Source organism: Gymnoscopelus microlampas (genome assembly GCF_963454915.1).
Source record: "Gymnoscopelus microlampas genome assembly, chromosome: 14".
In the NCBI taxonomy this organism is placed as follows: Eukaryota; Metazoa; Chordata; class Actinopteri; order Myctophiformes; family Myctophidae; genus Gymnoscopelus; species Gymnoscopelus microlampas.
The window spans coordinates 6,470,148-6,495,697 of NC_139951.1; the positions used below are offsets into that span (position 1 = coordinate 6,470,148).

Genomic DNA, 25,550 nt, shown 5'->3' on the forward strand with positions numbered 1-25,550 from the left:
GGGAAAGCAAAGTGTCATTAAAATGTGTCATATGGTGGCACAGTCGGTGGCACTGTCGACTCACTGCTAGGCGGTCCTGGGTTCGATTCCCGCCAGGGACACTGTGGGCGCTGGGGGCGTGTTCTCTCCCCCGTGTCATCAGTGTCCATACCCAAGGTGGGGTTGGTGAAAGGGCCTTTCTGTGTGGAGTGTGCATGTTCTCCCTGTGTCCCCTAGTGTAGGTACCCTCACAAAAAAACATGCAGTAATCCTGGTCTCTATACTGCCTCCCCCTGATCAAGCCCAATGGAGGGGAAAGGAACTGGTTGGAATAACGTGTTCATTCCACACGCTACGGCCTACCGGGAAAACTCCCCCCTGTCAGGAAGAGGTGGCTAGCTAGCTCCTCATGCATTGAAGGAAGCATGACCTCAGTTCGGGGCTCTCCCCAGGCTGGCAGAGGGAGAGTACCGAGAGTAGTAAAAAAAAAAAAAAGGTTTTATACAGGAAAACTCACTACATTTTACTAAACCTTTGAGTAAAATTTGCAGAATGCCGAGCATATCGATTGGCTCGGCGGTTCTGGACTAGATCTCCATATACGCCTATGTATGGCCACATCGGTTAGAACCGCCTACAATAGTTCCTATTGTAAACACATTAAAGCATTTTTTTTGTTTGGGGCTAAACTATCGATTATCTAACCAATCACTCTACTGATTCCGTTTTGGATTGATGGAATTATCGAGAAGCATTTGATCAACCACGTATGCGTTGTTTTATACTTCGTCACACAATGGTGTTGTGTAAAAATAGTGAAACTATTTTGATCTAAAAGCTCACAACGCGTCCCATTGTGACACGCTGTGAGCTTAGATAAGTAATTATTTTGCACTTACGGAATCAATAGAATGATTGCTTAGATAATCGATAGTTTAGCCCCCAAAAAAGTGCCTAGTGTTGCCATTCTGACGCCTCCTCTGCCTTCTTCCTCTTGGCCTCCTCCAGGATGCCAATCTTAGCCATGAATCCACCCAACTTGGCAGCCCGTTGCTCCTGGTTCTTCGTCTGGTCAGCAGCCTGTTTGGTCAGCACTGCCATTGCCTCCTCCTCACAACGTGTCCCATTGTGACACGTTGTGAGCTTAGATAAGTGATTATTGGCTCCGCCAGGCCGAAAGGCATGGCGAGAGAGTATGTTTTGCCCCCTGTCCGTCCGTCCGTGTGTGTCCGTGTGTGTGTGTGTGTCCGTCCTGTCTGTGTGTTAGCAGCTAATCTCCGGCACCGTTGGCCCGGTCGCTCCGAAACTGTGCACACACACTCCCTGGATGCCAATTCAGAACCTCTGAATTGCAATTTCCGTGAAATTTCACAAACACATTCCCACTAGGCCAAGGAAGAAATGCCACCCTTTTTCACATTGGCCTGTTATAGCGCCACCAGCAGGTCTAATTTAGCGACATTGGCCTGTTATAGCGCCACCAGCAGGTCTAATTTAGCAAAACACATTTTTGGAACAAAATGCCTCAAATCATGAATGCAGTGTCCGATTGCCGTGAACGACCTAAGAATAAATGGCACCCTTTTCACATTGGCCTATTATAGCGCCACCAGGAGGCCACAATAACGTATCTGACCTGGCGGAGACCTGTGCTCCGAGGAGCACTTTATCTAGTTTTACATTACTCCTACAGATTTTATCCAAACGTCCTGCAAATCGGTACACAAAGTATCTCATAAATTTTCACATGTACATTCCCACTAGGCCGAGGAAGAAATGCCACCCTTTTCATATTGGCCTATTATAGCGCCACCAGCAGATGGCGCTATAACAGGCCAATGTGAAAACCTAGGAGGAGGTAGTACCAGTGTCCCGTTAGACAGATGACCCCCCCCCCCCCCCCCCCTTTTTTGAATATATTTTTTGTTTTTAAAGGGCCGTGGACCCTTATTGTCTCCATGCCTAACCCTAACCCATGGCGAGAGAGTATGTTTTACCCTCCGTCCGTCCGTGTGTGTCCGTGTGTGTGTCCTGTCTGTGTGTTAGCAGCTAATCTCTGGCACCGTTGGCCCGGTCGCTGCGAAACTGTGCACACACACTCCCTGGATGCCAATTCAGAACCTGGAGGCCGATTTGTGCAAAACCCATTTTTTTACATTACTCCTACAGATTTTATCCAAACGTCATGCAAATCGGTACACAGTATCTCTACAGTCATGTGATCAACACGGATCTGTCCGATTTCCCATATTCCATCCTCATTGGCTAAGGTTCGCTTCCAAAATTTGCAGGATTGGTCCGTTTTGAACAAAATACCTCAAATCCTGAACGCAGCTTGCAATTTCCGTGAAATTTCACAAACACATTCCCACTAGGCCAAGGAAGAAATGCCACCCTTTTTCACATTGGCCTGTTATAGCGCCACCAGCAGGTCTAATTTAGCAAAACACATTTTTGGAACAAAATGCCTCAAATCATGAATGCAGTGTCCGATTGAAGAATAAATGGCACCCTTTTCACATTGGCCTATTATAGCGCCACCAGGAGGCCACAATATCGTACCCGACCTGGCGGAGACCTGTGCTCCGAGGAGCACTTTCTCTAGTTTTGTTTTTGTTTTTTGTGATTTTTTGTTTTTTTGTACATATAGTCTTATTGTCTCCGCCAGGCCGACCACCAGGTGGGGACCCCAGGAGGGGACCACCCACCTGGTGGTCTCCGGACCAACGTTGAGAACCACTGAGAGTGAAAAAAGCTACATGGGCTGAGGTGACCACCTCACAGCTTATCACCGCTGCTCAGTGGCGTCATTTTGTGGTAATTCATTTCGAGCATGTAGCTTGCCTTAAGTCTCACATGGACTCAAACTCGTCGATGCGATGCTTAGTGTTGCCCTTGCGGATCTGCCGCAGCATCCTGTACTTGACTCGGCCGGCCTTGACGTTCATGACGTGCAGCATGTCGTTCTCGGTTAATTTGGCGTCGTCCTGGGTCTGGCCCAGCTCCAAGCGCAATGCCTGCAACTGCATTTCCGTGCTCTGATTCTTCTGGGCCTCAATGGCACGCTCCTCCTCCTCGTTACACAGGCCGTGGTCATTGGACAGCTCAACACTGGCCTTGGTGTAGCTCCCGTCGTCCTGCCCGTCATTCTCCTCGTTCGCCGGCGAGGGGGGCGCCATAGTCATCATGGCTGTCTTCAGTTCATCCTTGGTCTTCTCTAGGTCCTCCTGGGCCGACATCGCCTTGTGTTGCCATTCTGACGCCTCCTCTTCCTTCTTCCTCTTGGCCTCCTCCAGGATGCCGATCTTAGCCATGACTTCACCCAACTCTGCAGCCCGTTGCTCCTGGTTCTTTGTCTGGTCGGCAGCCTGTTTGGTCAGCTCTGCCATAGTCATCATGGCTTTCCTCAGTTCATCCTTGGTCTTCTCTAGGTCCTCCTGGGCCGACATCGCCTTGTGTTGCCATTCTGACGCCTCCTCTTCCTTCTTCCTCTTGGCCTCCTCCAGGATGCCGATCTTAGCCATGAATTCACCCAACTCTGCAGCCCGTTGCTCCTGGTTCTTTGTCTGGTCGGCAGCCTGTTTGGTCAGCTCTGCCATTGCCTCCTCTGTTGAGAGTCTCTCCTTCTCCAACCTCTCCACCTCCTCCCTCGCTTTCCTCCTCTCCTGCTCCAACTCCACCGGCGCGGGGGCCGCCAACGCGGGCATAGTCATCATGGCTGTCTTCAGTTCATCCTTGGTCTTCTCTAGGTCCTCCTGGGCCAACAGTGCCTTGTGTTGCCATTCTGACGCCTCCTCTTCCTTCTTCCTCTTGGCCTCCTCCAGGATGCCAATCTTAGCCATGAATTCACCCAACTCGGCAGCCCGTTGATCTTTGTTCTTCGCCTGGTCAGCAGCCTGTTTGGTCAGCTCTGCCATTGCCTCCTCTGTAGCGAGTCTCTCCTTCTCCAACCTCTCCACCTCCTTGATCGCTCTCCTCCTCTCCTGCTCCAACTCCAAAGCACGTCGGGTGTGCTCCTCAAGCTCTTTCTGGGCCCTGAGTGTATGCTCCTCTCTCTGTCTCAGGCTTTCAAACAGCTCATCCATCTCTCGCTCTAGCCTCTCTTTCTCTTTCTGAGCCCTCGCCATCTGTTTGTGAAACTTCTGTTCTCTGGCCTCACCCTTCATCTGTTGCATTTCGATGTGTCTTGAAGTGTCTGTCTCATTCTTAGTCTTGCACAGCCCATAGTTGTCTATGCACAGCGCCAGGATACGCTTGTTGATACGCAATCGTGGCGCATAGAACACCAAGTCGGGAGCTTTATTCTTGGGTGTGATGGTAAACTTAGTGTCATTGTAGGAGAGTTTTCTAATCGCACTCCACAGGAAACCAGTCTTTGGTGTCAACTTGTCTTTGTGTTTGTAGATGTTAAGGCCCAGGGCGTGCACTCCCAGCCACATTTCTATGCCACGCTTGTCCCTGAACTCAAAGTAATTGACTCCGTACATCTCCAGGTCCTGTGCAATCTTCAGATACTCCATCATGGAGTCTTCTCTGAACATTCCTCTGCGTTCTTCGTGCAAGGTCTGCATCTTGTCATCCCACTGTTCCTTCGTCAACCTCTGCTGTTCCAGGACTCTCTGAGGCAGCAGTCTGTCTTGGGCGAGGTATCCTGGCTTATGAACTTCTTTGCTATAGTCAGCATACTGGGCCTGGACAGAGTAGGAGGAGAGCAGCACGGCCGTCTCTGGGGAACTGTACATCTCATCGTTCAGAATGGCCTCTTTCACCTCAAGGAAGAAGAGTCTCTGTGTGATGTCCTGGATCAGCTCCTCAGACACATCCTCGGGGAATAACCTTGCCCTGAACTTAAACTGAAGCGGGTTCTCTTTCGTCACGTCCTGCTGGGTGAATTTCTTATCGAGCTGGAGCCAAGTGAGATCGCCTTTACTGTCAATATACTCCAGGCCAAAGAACCACTCCTCCTGCAGACCCATAGTCTTCACCACCTGATCAAAGAGCTGTTTGCCTGTTGTATTTGGCTTCATTTGAAACTCCAGCTGCTTTTTGTCCATGGTGGTCACGCACATGTTGATCAGTTTATGCACCTCTGTTCCATCTCCCACCATACTCTTTATACCAGATAGCAAGGTCATCAGTTTAGCCATCGTTCCCTCTCTCTGACACTCCTTACACCAAATTATCTGAGAGGACAAATCCTGTCAAATCACAAAGATCGTATTTAAATGTGTTTTAACGGAAAGATTCAAATCAAAGGTACAAACACTGTTTTCTGGATTTATTATTTAGGCTTTTAACTTCTGACAAAAAAACATGTGTTAAACGCACTGCTGGGTAGCTGGTGGCATTGGGTCTTATACAGTATGTCTTGGAAGCCAATCTATGACATCACACTCACTCATGATCAAAGTCATACCCTGGATTTGGTCATTTCCTACAGTTTTAATCCAGTAAATCTCCAGACCATTGACATGCACGTCTTCGACCATGCTGCCATCCTTTTTAAGATTACCGCAGTGCCCGCGGTCTCCACCCCTAGAGTCTCCCGTTACTTCAGACCCATTACTCCACAGACCATGGAGAACTTCTGCAACACCTATCAGGCTTCTCAGCAGCTTGATCCGCTGGATTTGTCATGTTTTGTGGAGGAGCTGACTGCTAAATGCATGCATTGATGCACTGCATCACTGGACATTGTAGCCCCCTTAAACTTTCTAAAACTCACCCTTGTCAACAAAACAACCTACATTGGTAAATGACAGAATCCGGTCCATAAGAAGGGCATGTAGACAGGCAGAACGTAAATGGAAAGCTTCAAAAGATCTTTCTAATCACAATGCCATGAAGACACTTTTAAAATAATTAAACAACATAGTGAAAGAATAACGATCAAAATATTTCTCCCATCTAATTGCTTCTAAGGGTTAGGGTTAGGGGACATCTGGGAGTTCTATTTGATTCGGACCTCTGTACTTTTCTAATATCACAAAAACAGCCATCTTCCAAATTAGGAATATTGCAATAATAAGATAATTCATTTCATACAGCGATGCACAAACCCTTATTCATGCCTTTGTCACAAACCACCTGGACTACTGTAATTCTATTTTCTTCTGGACTAAATCAATCGGCTTCAACTTGTTCAAAACACAGCAGCTAGAGTTCTTACAAGAACCAGGAGATATGACCACATTACCCCTGTTCTTGCCTCAGTGCACTGGCTACCAGTGGCGTTCAGAATTGATTTGTTGACATTGTTTGTTTTTAAATCACTGATGTTCCTATTTATATGTTTTACCTCCTGTCTCCTCACATACCCACCTGTAATCTTAGATCAGCGGACAAACCTTTACTTGACCCCCCAAGACAAGGCTTGTGACGGAAGGTGACAGGCTATTCACTACTAGGGCTCAATATCTGTGGAACCAACTTCCACTGGAAATTAGACAGGCCACTTTTGTGTCCACTTTTAAAAGTCTTCTAGAAACGCATTATTATATAATGGCATGCAGCTAGAAGGAATGGACAGCAAGTTTCTGCTTTCACTCTTATTTTTCCTTTATTCTTTATTTCTTTATTATTATCCATTTTTGTAATGCCTTTATATTTCCTTTTTATGTACCGTATGTGAAGCATTTAGTAAACCTGTTTTCGAAAAGTGCTATATAATGAAGTGTATTATATCACTACTGTTATGACACTTGTCTGACATCACTGTACTAACACTGTGACATCAGACATCTGTGATAGGCTGTGATGCGTAATCTATGACACGCCTCAGAGGCCAGACAGGGTACTTAAAGTGAGTCCCCATAGTGATTGTATCCGTGGAGACAGTTATTTACCAACGGCTGTAACACTCAGTAGCAACAAGAGGGAACGCAGCTGGAAGTAAGCGAGCAAGTCAGAGAGGGATATAAGAAACAATTAGTTTTCTCAAGACAAGGTCCCAGCAATGCAGAACTCAGAGGGAGGTTCCAACTACATGTCCAACTCGGGCATATATGTGCCCACGTCCGCTCAGGCCCCTGTGATACCAGTACAGCATCAGTATCCAGTACCCATGGTGTACCCATATGTAGAAGCCGGGGAAGCGAGTTTCCCTAACACAGCATTCTCTACCTTCTACAATCCGGACAGCCAGCTGTTTGGACAGGGTGTTGGTGGCTACTATCAATCGCACGCTGGGTCTCAAGTCACTACCAATGTGGTCTCCTCTGAAGTGGCAGTTGAAAACTGCCAAAGGTCCTCCAGGATTGCATCTCACAAAAGTACCCAGCACAACAGTCATCTGATTTGGTTAAAGGATAACTTAGAGATCGCAAGGGAGGGGAGCCTGTCCAGATGCTCCTTGTATGACGACTACCAGCGCCACTGTCAGGAGCAGAACCTGGAGCCGGTCAATCCACCCTCCTTTGGCAAGCTCATTCGCTCTGTCTTCGTGGACATCAAGTCACGACGTCTCGGCACCAGAGGAAACTCTAAGTACCACTACTATGGCATTCGGGTGAAGCCCAACTCACCGCTTAGCAAGCTGCAGGAGGACCCTCAGTACATGGTCGCAGGGCAGCAGCCCATCCACCAGGAGCAGAGAGTGACGGACTGCATGTCGGACCATCCGTCAGGATGCTCTCAACACACCACCAACGCCAATACCCCAGAGCAGTTAGAAACAGCTCAGAGTCAGCACCACCTCCTGCCACTGTTTCCCACCCTTGACCACCTCTGCAGCCAGCCGCTTCTCAAGAGCGACATCAAGAAGCTGCAGACACTCTACAGGAAGAACTGCATGGCTATTCTGGATGTGGTGAAGAATCGCCAGTTCAAATGCATCGAGGAGCTGTGGCAGAGCTTCTGGTACTCATCCAGTGACAGAGCCACTGCCATCCCCAACAGCAATGATGCCCTGGAGATTCCCAGAGACAGCCTGGTGGCTCTATGTGAATATGAATATGTCAGAATGTGGATGAGGAGCTGTGACAGCATCCTTTATGAAGCTATGGTGGAGCTCCTCATCCCTAACGTGCTGTGCCCTAAACTAAACAGTGATCTAATTCGGGACATCCGTCACTTTGCCAAGAGCGTGGAAGGCTGGATGACCACAGCCATGAAAGACTTTCCTCAAGAGGTGGTCTGCAGTAAGGTAGAGGTGGTCGTTGCCTTTTCCCGGATGCTGTGTCACTACACCAGAGTGAACCACCTGTTCCGGGAAGCCCGCGTCCACCTCCAGAAGACCTCCACAATCGACACTATGCTCGTTGACCTCAACAAGGTCGACTTCACTGACATCCAGGAGCAAGCGCGGTGGGTGTGTCAGTGTGACGAGAGCGTTGTCCGGGGCTTGGAGCAGAACTTCAAAGCGACCCTGCAGCAGCTGCAGCACAGCTTCGGGGACGGGTGGGCTACCTGGCTAGATGGCGTGGTCTCCCAGGTCCTTAGGCCCCAGCAGGAGAACAAAAAATGTGTGGAGGACGCACGCCAGTTCCTGCTCAAGTGGTCCTTCTACAGCTCCATGGTGATCAGGGACCTCACCCTGCGCAGCGCGGCCACTTTGGGCACCTGCCACCTCGTCAGACTGTTCTACGACGAATACATGCTCTACCTGGTGGAGCGCCGCGTGGCCAAGGCCACCCGGCAAACGGCTATCGCTGTCGTCGGAGAGTTCCATGACCATAGGTGCACCGGGACAAATAAAGGCCCGTCCTTCTCCGACGCCACGAGGGACCTTGGCAAACGGCTGTCGCTGTCATTGGGGAGTTCAATGATCTTAGATGCAGGGGACTATTAAAGACCCGTCCTTCTCCGATGACATGAGTGACCTTGGCAGCAATGCTGATGTGTCCCGAGGATCCGTCAAGAGACCGCTGTTGAATCTAGTAGCCTAACTAGCCCAGCCCAGCAACTATTCCTGCAGTGATAGGGTCTCTATAGTGCAGGGGTTCCCAAAACCTTTGGTTAGAGTTCCAAAAGAGAAATTTTGTGTCTCCCCGGGACCCAAACATACAAAAACATAATTAATCACATATTTCCTATCACTTAGGTCTTTTGACCATGACCTATGACTTTTTTTTTTTACACATCCTATACTAAAGTCCCTTAAGGGAGGACCGGCCGGCCGGCCGGTGGTCGGACTATGTCGTCACGCTCCTTTCACCATGACTCGGCCATTACCATCTAAGGTGTTCCCAATGCAGCTACGCCCAAATATGGAGTGTGTTGTGTAACCTCAATGTGTCGTCATTGCATCAGGCGCAAACAAATCAGTCAGCTCCATATATGGGCACAAACGGGAGCATGCCCATATATGGGCACATACTGATGATATCAGGGATCTCCACATAAGGGCGTAGAAGGGACAAGGACTGACAGATACGGAGATCTTAGAGAACCTCTTGTTTCTGTGATTCTTTTGATTTTTCGGTGGTGCCAACCACCCCTATATCTGGCTTTGTCCGTGTGTCCGTATGTATGTATGTATGTATGTATGTATGTATGTATGTATGTCCAATAAACAAACATTGATGACAACATCAATACGGGGGTCAATACGGGGCTCATCAAAGGCGCCACCCTCTTCACACAGGGTGTGATTTTTTTTTCCCTGAAACAAATGTGATCTTTTGTTTCATATATATATATATAAAATAAAAAGTTGAAATAACCATTATTAACAATGTTTATATATATATATATGCTCAGTGTACATGGATAAGTGAGCAATGAGCATGCCCCACCTGCTCTCCCCTAAAGTATTTAATTTCAAGGACCCCCGTTTGACATGCATTTAGGCCACGGACCACCGTTTGATACAAAGTCTTATCTCTGGGACCCCAATCTCCACTGTAGAATCCTCAGTGTTAATTTAACTCTGACAGTGTACAAAGGGAACCAAAACGTGGTTCCATTTGTGCCGTACGGGTCCATTTGGTTAGCTGGGAACCCCCTGGAACCACTTCAAAGACCCCTGGGGTGTCCCCGGACCCCACTTTGAGAACCACTGATTTAGGGGTTCAGTGTCTTACAGGAACAATCACTTGCCGTCACTAATACTATAAGATGTCACCATTTATGTCTACTCACCAGTGGTGGAAAGTAACTAAGTACATCCTACTATAATTCTAGTAACCTCTGTAGTGGTGTCACAACCCGGTTCTCCTCACTGGCTGGACCAATTGCTCTGATTTTGCACACAGCCATTGACCATTACCATCTGAACGCAACTGTGAAGCCCGTTTTTCAATTTCATCAAATCTCAGCTTATTATTAGCGTTTATGTGTCAAACAATGTCGCCTCCCGGGTTGCCAGATCATGTGCGCATATCCCCCCACGGATGCGTCGACCGGGTATGGTCTAGTTTACTTAAGTACTGTACTTAAGTACAATTTTGAGGGTATTTGTATTTGTTTATTTGAGTATTTCCAATTTCCTATACTTTTACTTCTACTCACTACATCTCAGAGGCAAATATTGTACTTTTACTCCACTACAATTATTTGAAAACTTTAGTTACTTCTCAGCAGTGGTGGCTTATCCAACGGGCTTGAGGTGCTGAAGCACAGGGCACCAACCTTGGGGGGGGGCACCAAACGGCGTGAAAAAAAAATAAACGCCGAAAAACGCCGAAATGTAGAAGCAGGGCTCCGTGCATCAACATCATCATCATACTTTTTCCACCACTGCTACTCACTGTCTCAGAGGATGGCTCAGTGTGATCGCTATAGCGATCCCACAACTATAGCGATCTCACATTAGTAATAATACTAAAATAGTAATAATAACAAGTAAAAAAGGTAACGCAGTTTGAGCGATACCACATGTGATTCGCTAAGAGGCACAACGTCATGACTCGATGGACAGACTGAGTACTTAAACTGCACACCACTTCAATTAGACCATGGTTTCAGAGTGTGGTAGCCTTCAGTGACTTCTTTTCAGTGGAAATCCATGGCAGCAGATTCCTCCCTCCTCGATTCAGGGTTGGAGTATCAGCCACAAGAGGAGCTCTACCAGCAGTTACTGTTACAGACGAGGGGAAAAACAAAAAGTGAAAACCCAGACTCCACAGTGATCCGACCACATCCTGGTATGTGTGTCAAAACCCGATCCCAGCCAGACAAGCAGAAGATCTTCATCAACATATGTCAGTCAACCTCAATCCCTCCCCCTCTGGAACTCTCAGGGGAGGAGCTTGTGGAGCTCCTCAAATCAGAGGACCCCACCAACTACCGACTTCCCATGAGCCTTGGCGAGCCGCACACAGAGATCGACAACAGTTCCTTGGGTTGTACAACCTATGACGTTGTCGTCAACCAAGATTTCTTTGAGAAGTGCCAGAAGGATTCTCTGTTTCTGCATTTCCTCATCCTGGTATCCTTAGCGGGGTTAGAGAAGAAATACAACTTGGAGCTCAGCAGAGACTGGAAGGTTCTGAGGAAAAGGAAGTTCTTTGGCTCTGTGAGCGAACAGAACATCCGCACCAAGAGCCGACCTGACATCGAAGAACTACCTTCCCAGGATGCTCCTCCCGTCCCGGCCAAAAGACCCAAGTTCAGTTTGCTAGTGGAGCCCCCTGTTGGCGAACCAGAGTACCTCATCGCTGAGATACAACTACCTGGGGTGTCGTCATGCACTTGTCTGATCCTGGATGTCGGTGAGGATCATCTTGTTCTATCGGCTCGTCCTTCTCTCTTTCACCTGGACTTCTTCCATCCTCACCTCGTTGACCAGGAGAACAGCCTGGCCCAGTACAACACACACACACAGATTCTGACAGTTACCATGCCTGTTGTGTCTTCATGAAGTCTGATTATTTACTATTTTATGTATATATCTTTTTGTTTTACCACTTTTTCTCTCCAATTTAGTCATTTGTGTGCACTGAGGAGCCCTCACCGGGAGGACGTAGAGCCTCTGTCCTACTCCTGCCCCACGTACGTGCAGTGACAAATATCAACTAACCCTTCCGCCTGGCTCATCTCCCCCGAACACGGTTCTATGCTAACACAATTGTGTTAGCATAGAACCTCGACAAAGCCGGATGCACCGCAATGGATTCGAATCCCAACCTCCGTGGTGGTGGGCAGGCACTTTACCACTGTGCCACGCGAGCGCCCTTACTATTATCATATTAATTTGTTAACTTTTCAGGGTAAATAAAGGCGACTTTTTTGTCAGACTATTGTCATTTATTTTCAAACTACTGAATCGACGGCAACATATTTTATTTTTGTTTGAACATGGCTGATCACTTCTTTGAAGCTACTGCAAGTCGGGAACGATGCATGTTGGAAATGCATGGCCCACCCACCCAGTTATGCAATACCTGTTGTACCTGTATGTCTGTGTCCCTTTTATGCACATATATGGAGATTTCTGTATATGTCTGTGCCTTTTAAGTCCATTTATGGAGTTCTGCGTTAGCCATGCCCAAATATGGAGTTCCCTGATGTCATATTGAAGACATCAGGGAACCCCATATATGGGGATTTTTTTTTTTGGAGATCCGCTTAGCCGACGACTTCCCACTATACGCATGCCGAGTTTGTCGGACGGGCTGTCTGTCTGTGTACCTTTTGTGCTCATATGGTGATCTCTGTATCTGTTTGTTTGTCTGTCTGTCTGTCTGTCTGTCTGTCTGTGACCCTTCTATTGCCCATATATAGAGATCTCTGTATCTGTCTGTCCTTGTCCCTGCTACGCCCATATACGGAGATCCCTGATATCCCAAGTTGGTCGGTCCAACGGTTCTTGACTACAGACGGACAGATGCACAGAGATATTGTGCCTTTATAGTTGGATTAGATGAGCAATAGGCCATGGTTATGTGACGCATGCTACGGGGTTGAACTCCTAACTGAAATTTATTTAAAGAAATGTGAAAATATTCACATTTTGTGAATTCATAATGAACTAGAAAAAGTGCTCCTCGGAGCACAAGTCTCCGCCAGCAGACTTGTGTTGGGAATGTTAGAACATGTTACTGTGTCATAGTAACATGACACAAGTGTCCTATCCGTCTGTATAACTGTCCTATCCGTCCTGTCTGTATAAGTGCCCTATCCGTCCTGTCTGTATAAGTGTCCTATCCATCCTGTCTATGTAAGTGTCCTATCCGTCCTGTCTGTGTAAGTGTCCTATCCAATTGTTACAGTATCCGCCATTTCTCAGCCATTTCGTGATTATTCCTGTCTTACCTCACTTTGAAAGAGGCGCAGACTCTTTCAAAGTGACACATGTATTTATAGGCCGCTATACGTCACTAGCCAATCAGATCACACTATTTCACCGCATTGTCACGTGTCACGTGAGGCTTGACCAATCTGTGTGTCATATTTAGAAAGTGAAAACAAAGTCTCCTGGCGGAGACAATTAAGTCCTTCCAATCCATCAAATTTGGCAAGACTGACATCAGCAATATGATCTCATCAACATGATGGCAGAGATTCAGAAGGAAGCCACACCATTATTAGACCCTGTCTTGTTTGCCCATGCATTTGACAAACCTTTATATGGTTATTACATTCTGACCTCACATGCTGACAAACCGGGTGCTTAAATAGTACACTTTTAACATCGTTCTCATTTCCATTCAGAACACTGAACTGAAGTACAACCTTCTAATCACTACAAAACTTCTTGGAAACATGGGTCGCCACTTCGGAAACTTGGCCAAGGTCAGGCACATAATTACATACAGTCTGTCCCCCTTCGAACAGAGGGCTTTCCCCAACTACTTCTCTAAAGGAATCCCCAATGTGTGGAGACGGTTTACCTCTTCTTTCTTCAGAGTTGCTCCCCAGATGAGCCTTGTGTACATCATATACACCTGGGGGAACCATGTCCACCAACAAAGCAAGAGGAAGAATCCAGCTGACTTTGAGAATGATCAATGAACTGCCATCCTGCTACTCTGATTGTTGGCCAAACTTCGGCCTTCGGCCTGGCGGAGACAATAATATAGAAAGAGTGGGAGGGGTATCTCCATAAAGTGTCATCCAATAAGCAAAGCTGATTGAGAGACACTTTATGGAGATTCCCGAAATCTCCCAAATTGATGCGTCATAGATGGCTGACATGGCCTCCAAGAACACTGATAATACTGCCCTGCTGCACAATCATCTGTATATAAAGTCAATTATATATTGACAGTTAATTTCCTCAGTTCATTCATCAATATTGCCATAAATGTACATGTCAACGGATGCAAACTATAGAGTCTTGGAATCGAAAGGTTCATAATTTGATACCTGGTGAGATAAATATGAAGAGAGAGGAGAGAATGGGAGAGAGAAAGAGAAACAAGTAGAACATATAGCTGCAAGCAGCGATAATACGGGGCCAGGTAATGAAGAGAGAAAAAAGAAAGAAGCAATGATAAGTAATATGCACAATAAGCCATTGAAACATAGAATACTGAACTTGAGAGAAAGAATACCATGCAATTAACATGAGGATTTTAAACCCTCACTAACCCTAACCTCAGTAAAACAACGCCTAAGCCTATCCTCAAGACACACTATGTGTTATCCGAATAATGCCAAATCATGATCACCTCAATACATTGTCGTGGACAGGGATCGAACCAGCAACCTACGGACTCCAAGACTGCCTTTCTTCTCATTGAGCTAGATATATGGCCAGGGCCGCATTAAGACCCCTCAGGGCCGTGGAACACCACAAAATCAAAGCCCCCCCCAGCCGCGTAATTTCACGCACATGCACGCGCGCGCACAACCTGCGCGCGTGCGTGCGAAATTTTTCGGGTCTAATTCGGTCTAATTCGGTTCTATTTAACCAATATAAATCAACATTTTTTCTTTAAATACACAAAAATTAAATACACAATTCTCACAGGGCCCTGCAGGCTGCGGGCCGTGGAACGCCAGTTCCACTAAGTTCCGCGGTTAATGCGGCTCTGTATATGGCCTCCCTGATAGTGTCTGTTGATATTTATAAGTATTTCCGTTCATTTTGAACCAGGCCTCTGTGTCCCGAACTTCTCTAGATCACTGGTTCACAAACCATTTACCAATAAAGGGATTTTTGTGTCTCAGAACGAAAACTAGTGAAAGTAGCCGATCTACAAGTTCACAAAACATTGCTATCTGAAAAGTTGTGAGGTTGTAGATCGGCTATTTTCAAAATTAAGTATATCATACATTAAAAGAGAGACAAAACTATAAGTAATATCTCAACTATAAGTAACATCTCAACCTATTTCCATTAACAGGAATCGAACCCTCAACCTTCGGATTGACAGGCTGCAACACTACCTATAGACCAATTATTTGTTTATTACTAACATTGAGACTGGACGCACAGCTGATAGTTTTACGCAATCAATTCCCAACCTGTTGTTTTGGGCTGCGCTGGTTTCAGCACAGCCCAACCCCCTCTTGTGTGTTGGCTAGTGAGGAGCGTCCTAGCGAGACCTGATAGAATGGGTTTCATTGCACGCATACTGGTTGCACGCATACTGGTTCTTATCAGTGTGACGTCGTCTGTTAAGGGGTCTATAGTGCTATAGCTTTGTCCAGGCTGAGGTTGTTGAAGAAAAACGTGAACCAGTGAAAGCAGCCGATCTACAAGCTCAGAAACACGTTGCTATCTGAAAAGTTTTGAGATTGTAGATCGGCTATTTTCAGAACGAAGTACTGTATGTCATACATTGCAAAAACATACCCTCTCAAATAAGCATTTCATGTTATCTTTATCAATTGGACATGTGTTCATTGATACAGTCTTGTTGTTTGCAATGCACTTTAAATGAAGTCTGCACCAAGTGAGGCTTGAACCGGCTACCTTGATGTTGTGAGACATTCACTTAAAGGACAACTTTGTTTTTTTTACAACCAAGGTTTATGTTTTAGATTGTAATTAAAGTAAATAAAATATGAGTGTGAATTTTTTTTGAATGTACTGATTTGTATAGTTTTAGCAATTTTCACAACCTTTTTTACAGTGGGCGGGGGCATTCTGTCCGGTGGCTAAATATGTATTCTTTTACACAATAATGCGGCTTTTCTTTTTTATTATTTACAGTAGCTTTTCTAGCCCCCAATAACTCACATCTGGCCATCAAAGACCACAGGACCTTTTTTATTGTGTAAAAAAGGCATATTTAGCCACCGGACAGAATGCCCCCGCCCACTGTAAAAAATATCACGAAAATTGCTAAAACTATAGAAAGCAGTAAATGAAAAAAAAAAGAACACTCATTTTTATTTACTTTAATTACAAGCTAAAATATAAACCTTGGTTGTAAAAAAACAAAGTTGTCCTTTAAGCGGGAAGCCATTGGACCAACAGACCTGATCTAGTGAAAACGGAGGTCAGACAGATGATACCATTTCACGCAAATAGCTGAAAAACCCTGGGTTTAAGTGTTTTTCAAACTGCTCAAAATTGCGGACAATCTAAGGGCGGAGCTTACTGGTAAAAGTGATACATGTGTTCCTCATGAGTCAAGGCACATGTGTAAGCAGGTTTAATGGCTGTCGGCCAAACGAGGCATGACTTTTGCCTGTTTAAAGTTTGCATTTTCAAAAAATTGCTATAGCGCCCCCCTTTGACCAATTGGAGTACGATTGGTTTCAGTGATATTTGGAATGACCCTGTACATTACTGCAAATTTTCCAAGAAATGTGAGTCTGCATGTATGTGTTAGGGGCAGATGAATAATTGTCAGAAAACTGCAATATTCATTGGCTCATTAAAGCTTCATTTTTTCACTTACTGTAGAAAAAATCCGCTTGCACCGTTTGGTCGGCATAGGTCCACAGTTCATGTGTAAAACGTTTCGTGCAGATTGCTCAAAAATCCCAGGAGGACATAGATTTTAACAGCTTTTCATGTAATTCAAAATGGTGAGAGATCTAAAGGTCAGAGGTCAAAACTGAGAGTGTGAAAGTTGTTCATCATGAGGAGACGCATGTGTGTATTGAAGTTTTATGGCTGTAGGTCAAACAGGGCATGAGATGTAAATTTTAGTCAATCAGGATGGGCTATGAAACATCTAACAGATCCTTCTTGATCACATGACTATAGAGATCATGTGTAGCGATTTGCGTGAAATTTGGATAAAATCTGAAGGCTTACAATCAAAAAATGTGTTTTACATAAGTTGGCCTCGTGGTGGCGCTATAAAAGGCAGATGTGAAAAATGCAGGGCAAAGGTTTTTCCTTGGCCTCTAGAGAGTGTGCATACAAAGTTTTACACAGATCGGTACAGTTATAGGCAAAAACACAAAATGGCCTGTTATAGCGCCACCATGAGGCTGATTTTAAATTTTTCAAGTAGCATTTCTTCCTTGACGTAGTGGGAATGTGCGTGCAAAATTTCACGGAAATTGGATGCTGTGTTCATGATTTGAGGCATTTTGTTCAAAACGGAGCAGTCCTGTAAACTTTGGAAGACATTTTTAGCCAATCAGGATGGAATATGAAAAATCTGAAACACCTGTTTCGTTTAATGACTATAGAGATACTGTGTACTGATTTGCGTGCTGCTGTTTGGACAAAATTTGTAGGAGAACTGTCAAGAAATGTGTTTTGCACCAATCGGCCTCCTGGTGGCGCTATAACAGGCCCCTGTGAAAAATTTGGGGTAGAGGTTCTGCTCTGGTATCCAGGGAGTGTGTGTGCACAGTTTCGCTGCGAGCAAGCCAACGGTGCCGGAGATTAGCTGTACACAGACAGATCGAATGACGGACGGACGGACGGACAGGGGGTAAAACATACTCTCTCGCCATGCCTTTCGGCCAGGCGGAGACAATGAGAGAACATGGGAGAAGGGAAGGGAGAAAATGATTCAATTATTAAGAAGCGTTTCTAACTTCCTTTGTACTCACTCACTAGAGCATGTTGTTTGTTTGACCACTTCCTCTGACAATTTCTTTTTTGGACAAAATATTTTCTTTGTCAAACAATGTGCTGACTCATCATCCTCACACACTTTTCCTTGTGAAGGTCTTTACACACCAACAAACTGCACCAACTGAACAGTGAATGGCGTGGTTACATTTTAACATTATGTATACTTTAAGAATGTTCGCAAGTTAACTATCTCAAGAATAATAAAAAAAGAATGGACCTGCAAGATTGCATTGTCTGGATGGGCGGATATGACCTGGGGTGCCTCCGCCAGTGCTCTAGCAATAGAATGATAGATGATGTGTTACAGCCAGTGGTGGAAAAAGTACTCAAATGTTTTACTTAAGTAAAAGTATCAATACTGCACTGTAGAAGGACTCTATTACAAGTAAAAGTTCAGAATAAACTAGAAAAAGTGCTCCTCGGAGCACAGGTCAGGTAGGCTATTGTGGCCTCCTGGTGGCGCTATAATAGGCCAATGTGAAAAGGGTGCCATTTCTTCTTAGGCCTTGCACGACAATCGGCCTCTGACTGCATTCATGATTTGAGGCATTTTGTTAAAAACATGTTTTTCGCTAAATTAGACCTGTTGGTGGCGCTATAACAGGCCAATGTTAAAAGGGTGGCATTTGTTCCTCAACATAGTGTGAATGTGCGTTCAAAGTTTGAGCACAATTGGACGGTGAGTTCATGATTTGCGGAATTTTGTTCAAAACAAGCCAATAATGCAAACTTTAGATGTCAATCTTAGCAAATCAGTATGCAATATGAAAAATCAAACACATCCGTCGTGATCACATGACTATAGAGATCATGTGTACCGATTTCAGTGAAATTTCGATGAAATTGGAAGGAGTAGTATAAAATAATGTGTTTTACATAAGTCGGCCTCCTGGTGGCGCTATAAAAGGCAGATGTGAAAAATGCAGGGCAAAGGTTTTTCCTTGACCTCTAGGGAGTGTGCATACAAAGTTTTACACAGATCGGTGCAATTATAGGTAAAAACACAAATCGGCCTGTTATAGCGCCACCATGAGGTTGATTTGAAAAATTTCAAATGGTAGTTCTTCCTCGGCCTAATGGGAATGAGCGTGCAAAATTTCACGGAAATTGCATGCTGTGTTCATGATTTGAGGAATTTTGTTCAAAACGGAGCACTCCTGCAAACTTTGGAAGACATGTTTAGCCAATCAGGATGGAATATGAGAAATCTGAAATACCCGTTTCGTTTAATGACTATAGAGATACTGTGTACCGATTTGCGTGACGTTTGGACAAATTCTGTAGGAGTACTGTCAAAAAAGGTGTTTTGCCAAAAGCGGCCTCCTGGTGGCGCTATAACAAGCCCATGTGAACATTTTGGGGCAGAGGGTATGAATTGGCATCCAGGGAGTGTGTGTGCACAGTTTCGCCACGATCAAGCCAACGGTGCCAGAGATTAGCTGACCACAGACGGACGGACGGACAGACAGACAGACGGACGGACGGACGGACGGAGGGTAAAACATACTCTCTCGCCATGCCTTTCGGCCTGGCGGAGACAAAAATTGACTTGAGTAAAAGTACAAAAGTATTGGTATCAAAATGTACTTAAAGTACCAAAAGTAAAAGTGCTGAAATGTTTGAAAATAGCAGATCTACAAGCTCACAACGCGTTGCGATGCAACGCGTTGTGAGTAGTGGAGTAGAAGTAAAAGTATTGGAAATTGGAAATACTCAAGTAAAGTACAAATGCCTCAAAATTGTACTTACGTACAGTACTTAAGTAAATGTACTTTTAATGTAATGTTTTTTAGACTTGCGTCGTGGCTTTAAGAGAGCAGACAAAAAGCATGCTTCATAGTTTGTGTTTTGATATATTAAGAATTCATAGAGTTATCCTACAATTCATAAAAACTGTCAGTTCTTTGATGGGTGAAAGGGAGGAGTGACGATCAAACAGTGTGGAGGGAATTAGAACTAGAAAATAGAAGTGAAAAACATGAGTGTAATGGAAGACACCTGCACACGTGATTGAAATGACCTGCTACAAGTCTTATGTCTTTTCTATATCTCAGACATTTCTATAAATGCACTACTCTCCACCAGCGGTGTAAAGTAACTAAGTACATTTCGCATCGCGACATGTTGTGAGCTTGTAGATCTGCTATTTTCAAACATTTTAGTACTTTTACTTTTGGTATTTTAAGTACATTTTGATACCAATACTTTTGTACTTGTACTCAAGTAAATTTTGAATTCTGGACTTTTACTTGTAACAGAGTACTTCTACATTGCAGTATTTATACTGTTACTTAAGTAAAACATTCGAGTACTTTTACCACCACTCACTGCTCTTCACACACATTTCTTTTCAACATTCAAACGCGCGCACACACACACACACACACACACACACACACACACACACACACACACACACACACACACACACACACACACACACACACACACACACACACACACACACACACACACACACACACACACACAGTACAGTTAAGTCCTTCCCTCATTCCCAGCGCTGGGGAAATGGATGAAGAGAAGCACTCATGTTCTTTTCATCAAAACAGCAGACTTTTTTTTTTCACACCACAGTAATGTAATCTGATTCCAATTCAAATGAAACCCTCACACTTTAATTGCTTTTTTCTGGCAGAGGTGGTCTGGGTTTTAAATAGAATGCTGCTGCAATAAAAATGGCAAAGGGCAAAAAAAGACCATCTGTTATATAATGTGATTGGACTGCAAAATGACTAAATGTTTCCATTTAACAGCTTTAGACCGTTGAGGAGATTCGGAAGCAGATGTCAAACAAACAAGGAAAATAAAATCATTAAGATGATGTGTGGTGGGGTGATCACACATCACTACAAAAGCAGACACTTCTTAAACGCCTTGTCAAAACAGTACGTTGGACAAAACAGCATGGTGCGCTTGTGGAGCGAGTCTGCATGTGAAACCATTGTGATCAAATAATTAATCACAGGGAAAATTAATTGAAGATGTATTGAGTCTAATATAAAACTTTTGTCTGCATTTACCATTGTCCCACAGTTCCAGTTCCAGCTACTGGCATCAGTGGTGGAAAAAGTGCTCACATGTTTTACTTAAGTAAAAGTATCAATACTGCAAAGTGAAAGTCCGGAATTCAAAATGTACTTGAGTAAAATTACAAAAGTATTGGTATCAAAATGTACTTAAAGTACCAAAAGTAGAAAGTACTCATTATGCAGAATGTCCCATTTCACAAGTTTTCAAATGTATACAATCTTTGAAAATAGCAGATCACAAGCTCACATCCAGACCTACGAGGCGCACTGTTGCTCCGATCCGCATCAAACTTGGCACAAACACTGTTCAGGGGTCTGCCATCGGAATAGTCATACTAGGGGCCACATATGTGGCACCCAGAGGCCACATTAAGGACACCGTTGATTCAATACGCACCAAATTTGGCATGGAATGCTATAGCATCCTTTCAGTGAATATAATCAGCAAGGTTGGATTCATCTTTCATTAACTAGAATCTATCAATAATTTGTTGTAAACAATATATTGCAAGTGCTGCATGAGCATCAGATGTAGATATGTAACTCACAAGTAAACTAGCATATTATCTTTGTATACTATATGAAATACTCATAATATTGTGTGAACTATGTATAGAAATATGTAAAATAAGTATACTAGTGAGCTGACACCAGCAGAGCTGATCCATTGAGCTACAGCCCTATGAAGGGGAGGCCGTATGGTGACACGAAATGATTTTTCTTTTGCCAGCCCTCTCCTCTCACCTCTTCCCTTTTGAAAGACCCCCTTGAAGCGATGTCATCCAGGCTTTATGAGTGGGAAACTGTTGCTTGTAATATGTTCTATGCAGAAAAAAAAATGGCCCACTGGGTCTAGTGTCATCAATAACACAACACAGAGTTTCCACCGGTTAAATAAGCAAACCAAGCAACAGAGAATGCAATCACACCGTTTCACTGAGCAATCGAGAACAACGTGACCCGTTAGCAGACGTTCACATTAGGTGAACCGGCCAAGGCATATACAATGATGATGAAGGTTTATCAGCTGAAATGCATCCGTTGCTCTCCCGGTGAGGCTGAATCCATTTTTTAAAGGACATTATACTGTGCCGGCCTCTTTCTCCTCGACATAAAATAGAGAAATAACTAGAAAAAGTGCTCCTCGGAGCACAAGTCTCCACCTGCAGACTTGTGTTGGGAATGTTGGGAATGTTCTACTTCTGGGAATGTTCTACTTCTTATGTTCTAATTCTTACAAAAAATAGAACATGTTACTGTGTCATAGTAACATGACACAAGTGTCCTATCCGTCTGTATAACTGTCCTATCCGTCCTGTCTGTATAAGTGTCCTATCCGTCCTGTCTGTATAAGTGTCCTATCTGTCCTGTCTATGTAAGTGTCCTATCCGTCCTGTCTGTGTAAGTGTCCTATCTGTCCTGTCTGTGTAAATGTCCTATCCAATTGTTACAGTATCCGCCATTTCTCAGCCATTTCGTGATTATTCCTGTCTTACCCTGTCTTACCCGATGCCTTCAAGACATCGGGTGAATGTCCTGTCTGTGTAAGTGTCATATCCCTCCTGTCTGTGTAAGTGTCTCTTATCTGTCATATCTGTCCAATTATGTATCCTATCCAATTGTTACAGTATCCGCCATTTCTCAGCCATTTCGTGATTGTTCCTGTCTTACCTCACTTTGAAAGAGGCACAGACTCTTTCAAAGTGACACATCTATTTATAGGCCGCTATACGTCACTAGCCAATCAGATCACACTATTTCACCGTATTGTCACGTGTCACGTGAGGCTTGACCAATCTGTGTGTCATATTTAGAAAGTGAAAACAAAGTCTCCTGGCGGAGACAATAAAATGAGAGATGGAGGAGTTGAAGTGATGGAGGGAGACAGTGAAATATTGTTGAGAAAAGAGGGTTGACAAGGAAAAGAGAAGAGAGGTGGTATGGGGGGTTGTATAGCATATCAGTGTCTGCAGCCTCACTGATAGCACACGACTGACAGGAACTGCAGGTCCCAGTGGAACAGAGATTCACACTGGAATCAAATGAATGTCTGACTGCATCTCCCTCAGCGCTGGACTTTTTTGTTTATTTTTTTTAATGGCTGTAGTGGTTCAGTATGTTGCTGTATGCAAGACCCAAAGGTGCTTCAACAATGCAAGCAGGTCTCACACACACAAATATAATCTCACAATGTGATATTCAATCACAATGTCATTGAACCACCTACTCTCTCTGCTAATACGTAGGCCTACCTTATATATCAATTCTCTGTAAATGATTCTGATTGAGGTCACAGTTTGGGTTGGAACTGTAATGGCTGTATGACACGGTTCCTCACTAATTAACCTAACCCAATCAGATGATAATTGAAATTAAACATTATTACACAAATGCTGTTGGTAGCATTTGTGCTGGTGGTTGAGAGAAAAAGTAATGTGCTCAAAATATTCTGAGCTGAAGATTATAATGATTATACATGGGCCTGTTTGGTACATGCTACAGATAGATAGATCCCTACTGTACACTTCAACTGTGCAGTAAAAGCAACTTTACCCTTGTTAAGCTGCCTTCCATTGGATTATTATTCATCCCTACTGCTTTGAATGCATCATTTATACATGACTAGAAATGTTGCATAGCGGTTGTATGCCTCCACCAACCAGCTGTTTACATCCATGTCTGATCAGCCTCACTTTATGTAGTGAAGATTTTGATGGAATTTAATGAATGTGTTGTTGAGGTCACAGTGATCTTGACCTTTGACCATCCACTACTAATCAGATCATCCTTGAGTCCAGTGGTGAAAAGTAACTAGGTACATTTACTCAAGTACTGTACTTAACTCTCTCAGTGCCAATGAAATAAAAAAATATGTTCATAAAAAAGTGCTTAACAAGCGAGATACAGCTTTTTTCAGTTATAAGTTAAACAAGGAGTGGATGGAGCTGCAAATCTTCAGATAATGATATCTTGGGTTCTGATTTTTTTTTATTTATTATTATTATTATTATTTTTAAACTCAGGATTTTTCGTTCTGGCACTGAGGGCATTCAGAAAAAACTTGGGATATCTCGTTGTGTGGCAATGAGAGAGTTAAGTACATTTTTTGGGTATTTTTTACTTTACTGGAGTATTTCTAGTTTTCCGTACTTTTACTTCTACTCCATTACATCTCAGAGGCAAATATTGTACTTTCACTCCACTACAATTATTTGAAAACTTTAGTTACAAGTTACTTTGCAGACATAACTCTTTAAATTAAATCATTATAAAACAAACATTAACCACTTCAGCCCTATTTTATACACATGCTTTTTGAAAATAGCCGATCTACAAGCTCACAACGTGTCGCATCGCGTTGTGAGCTTGTAGATCTGCTATTTTCAAACATTTTAGTACTTTTCCTTTTGGTACTTTAAGTACAGTTTGATACCAATACTATTGTACTTTTACTCAAGTACATTTTGAATTCTGGACTTTTACTTGTAACAGAGTGCTTCTACATTGCAGTATTGATACTTTTACTTAAGTAAAACATTTGAGTACTTTTTCCACCACTGCTTGAGTCCAAGTGGATGTTTGTACCAAATGTGATGAAATTCCCTCGAGCCGTTCCTGAGATATCACGTTCACAACATGAAAACATTTTGCCTCCGGGCACGGCTGTTCAGCTGTTTTTACCTGGCTAAATGCTGACTCATTTTAACTGTGAGCCACTATGGAATATGCAACATTTTCTCTGTGCACATTAGTTATATTCTGTTCTGCTGTGTCAGAGTTAAATAAAAAAAGAAAATAAAAATATGTCTAGCTCAGGCGTTCCCACACCTTTTCAGCACAAGACCCAAAAGATACATTTGGTGTCTCCCCGGTACCCAAACTTACAAAAATACATACATGAGTTAATCACTTAAGGCCTATTTCATGCATAGTGAAAATAGCCAATCAATAGAGCAATTATTTGTTTACTAACATTGAGACTGGACGCACAGGTGATTGTTTCACTCAATCAATTCCCAACCTGTTGTTTCGGGGTGCGCTGGTTTCTGTTTTAAGAAACAGTGGTATGTGAACCACTAGATGTTTTCTCTCCTGTGTGAGCGTCACATCAGGTTGTCTCTCTCCTTGCTGCTTCTCCTGCCCTGACAACAAACATGGCTCTTTTCTCATTTATCTCCAGCATTCTTCTTTCTGCCCTGTGATGCCGAACGGAGAAACGCAGCCCTGGAGCCCTGCTGACACCTGCTGACTGATCTGGAGGAATATCTACAGCTGGATATGTGTTTACATAGCGATTACAATGTTTGGTTAGTTTAGATTTGAAAGTAGAGAAGAGTAGAGAGGTTGAACGACATGCAAAACAGATCTCCAGCCGGAATTGATGGTAACCAGTGGTGGAAAAAAATACTCAGATTTTGGACTTAAATAAAAGTAGCGATAACATAGCGTAAAAATGCTTCATTACAAATGTAAGTGTTGCATTCAAATGTACTTACTTAACCCATTAAGACCTGAGACCGATTCTACTTAAATGTCTTTTAAATCCCAACAGTTTTCTAAAAAGCGTATGTTTCTATCTCAGTGGTTCTCAAACTTTTTTCATAATTGTCAAGGACCCCCAAAATGATATGTATTTGGCCGCGGAA

At 43.9% G+C, this 25,550-nt stretch overlaps 4 protein-coding genes across 4 annotated transcripts; 3 read left to right on the forward strand and 1 right to left on the reverse strand.

Moving 5' to 3' along the window:
* Positions 1-2,831: 2,831 nt before the first annotated feature.
* LOC311060558 (radixin-like) lies at positions 2,832-5,036 on the reverse strand (the record flags this gene model as incomplete). The annotated part of the gene is made up of 2 exons (XM_084078791.1): positions 3,876-5,036; positions 2,832-3,347 (listed from the first exon to the last, which is right to left on the reverse strand). The coding sequence occupies exons 1-2, from the start codon at positions 5,031-5,033 to the stop codon at positions 2,832-2,834; spliced, it is 1,674 nt and encodes a 557-aa protein (XP_083934917.1). The 5' UTR covers positions 5,034-5,036.
* A 1,898-nt stretch (positions 5,037-6,934) lies between these two features.
* On the forward strand, positions 6,935-8,767 carry LOC311059998 (DNA-binding protein RFX2-like; the record flags this gene model as incomplete). Its single annotated transcript, XM_084078123.1, has 1 exon — positions 6,935-8,767. The coding sequence occupies one exon, from the start codon at positions 6,935-6,937 to the stop codon at positions 8,765-8,767; it is 1,833 nt and encodes a 610-aa protein (XP_083934249.1).
* A 2,157-nt stretch (positions 8,768-10,924) lies between these two features.
* On the forward strand, positions 10,925-11,779 carry LOC311059954 (PIH1 domain-containing protein 1-like; the record flags this gene model as incomplete). Its single annotated transcript, XM_084078078.1, has 1 exon — positions 10,925-11,779. One exon carries the CDS (start codon positions 10,925-10,927, stop codon positions 11,777-11,779), a length of 855 nt encoding a protein of 284 aa, XP_083934204.1.
* Positions 11,780-13,623: 1,844 nt separating this feature from the next.
* LOC311059984 (cytochrome b-c1 complex subunit 8-like) lies at positions 13,624-13,872 on the forward strand (the record flags this gene model as incomplete). The annotated part of the gene is made up of 1 exon (XM_084078112.1): positions 13,624-13,872. One exon carries the CDS (start codon positions 13,624-13,626, stop codon positions 13,870-13,872), a length of 249 nt encoding a protein of 82 aa, XP_083934238.1.
* Positions 13,873-25,550: the final 11,678 nt, after the last annotated feature.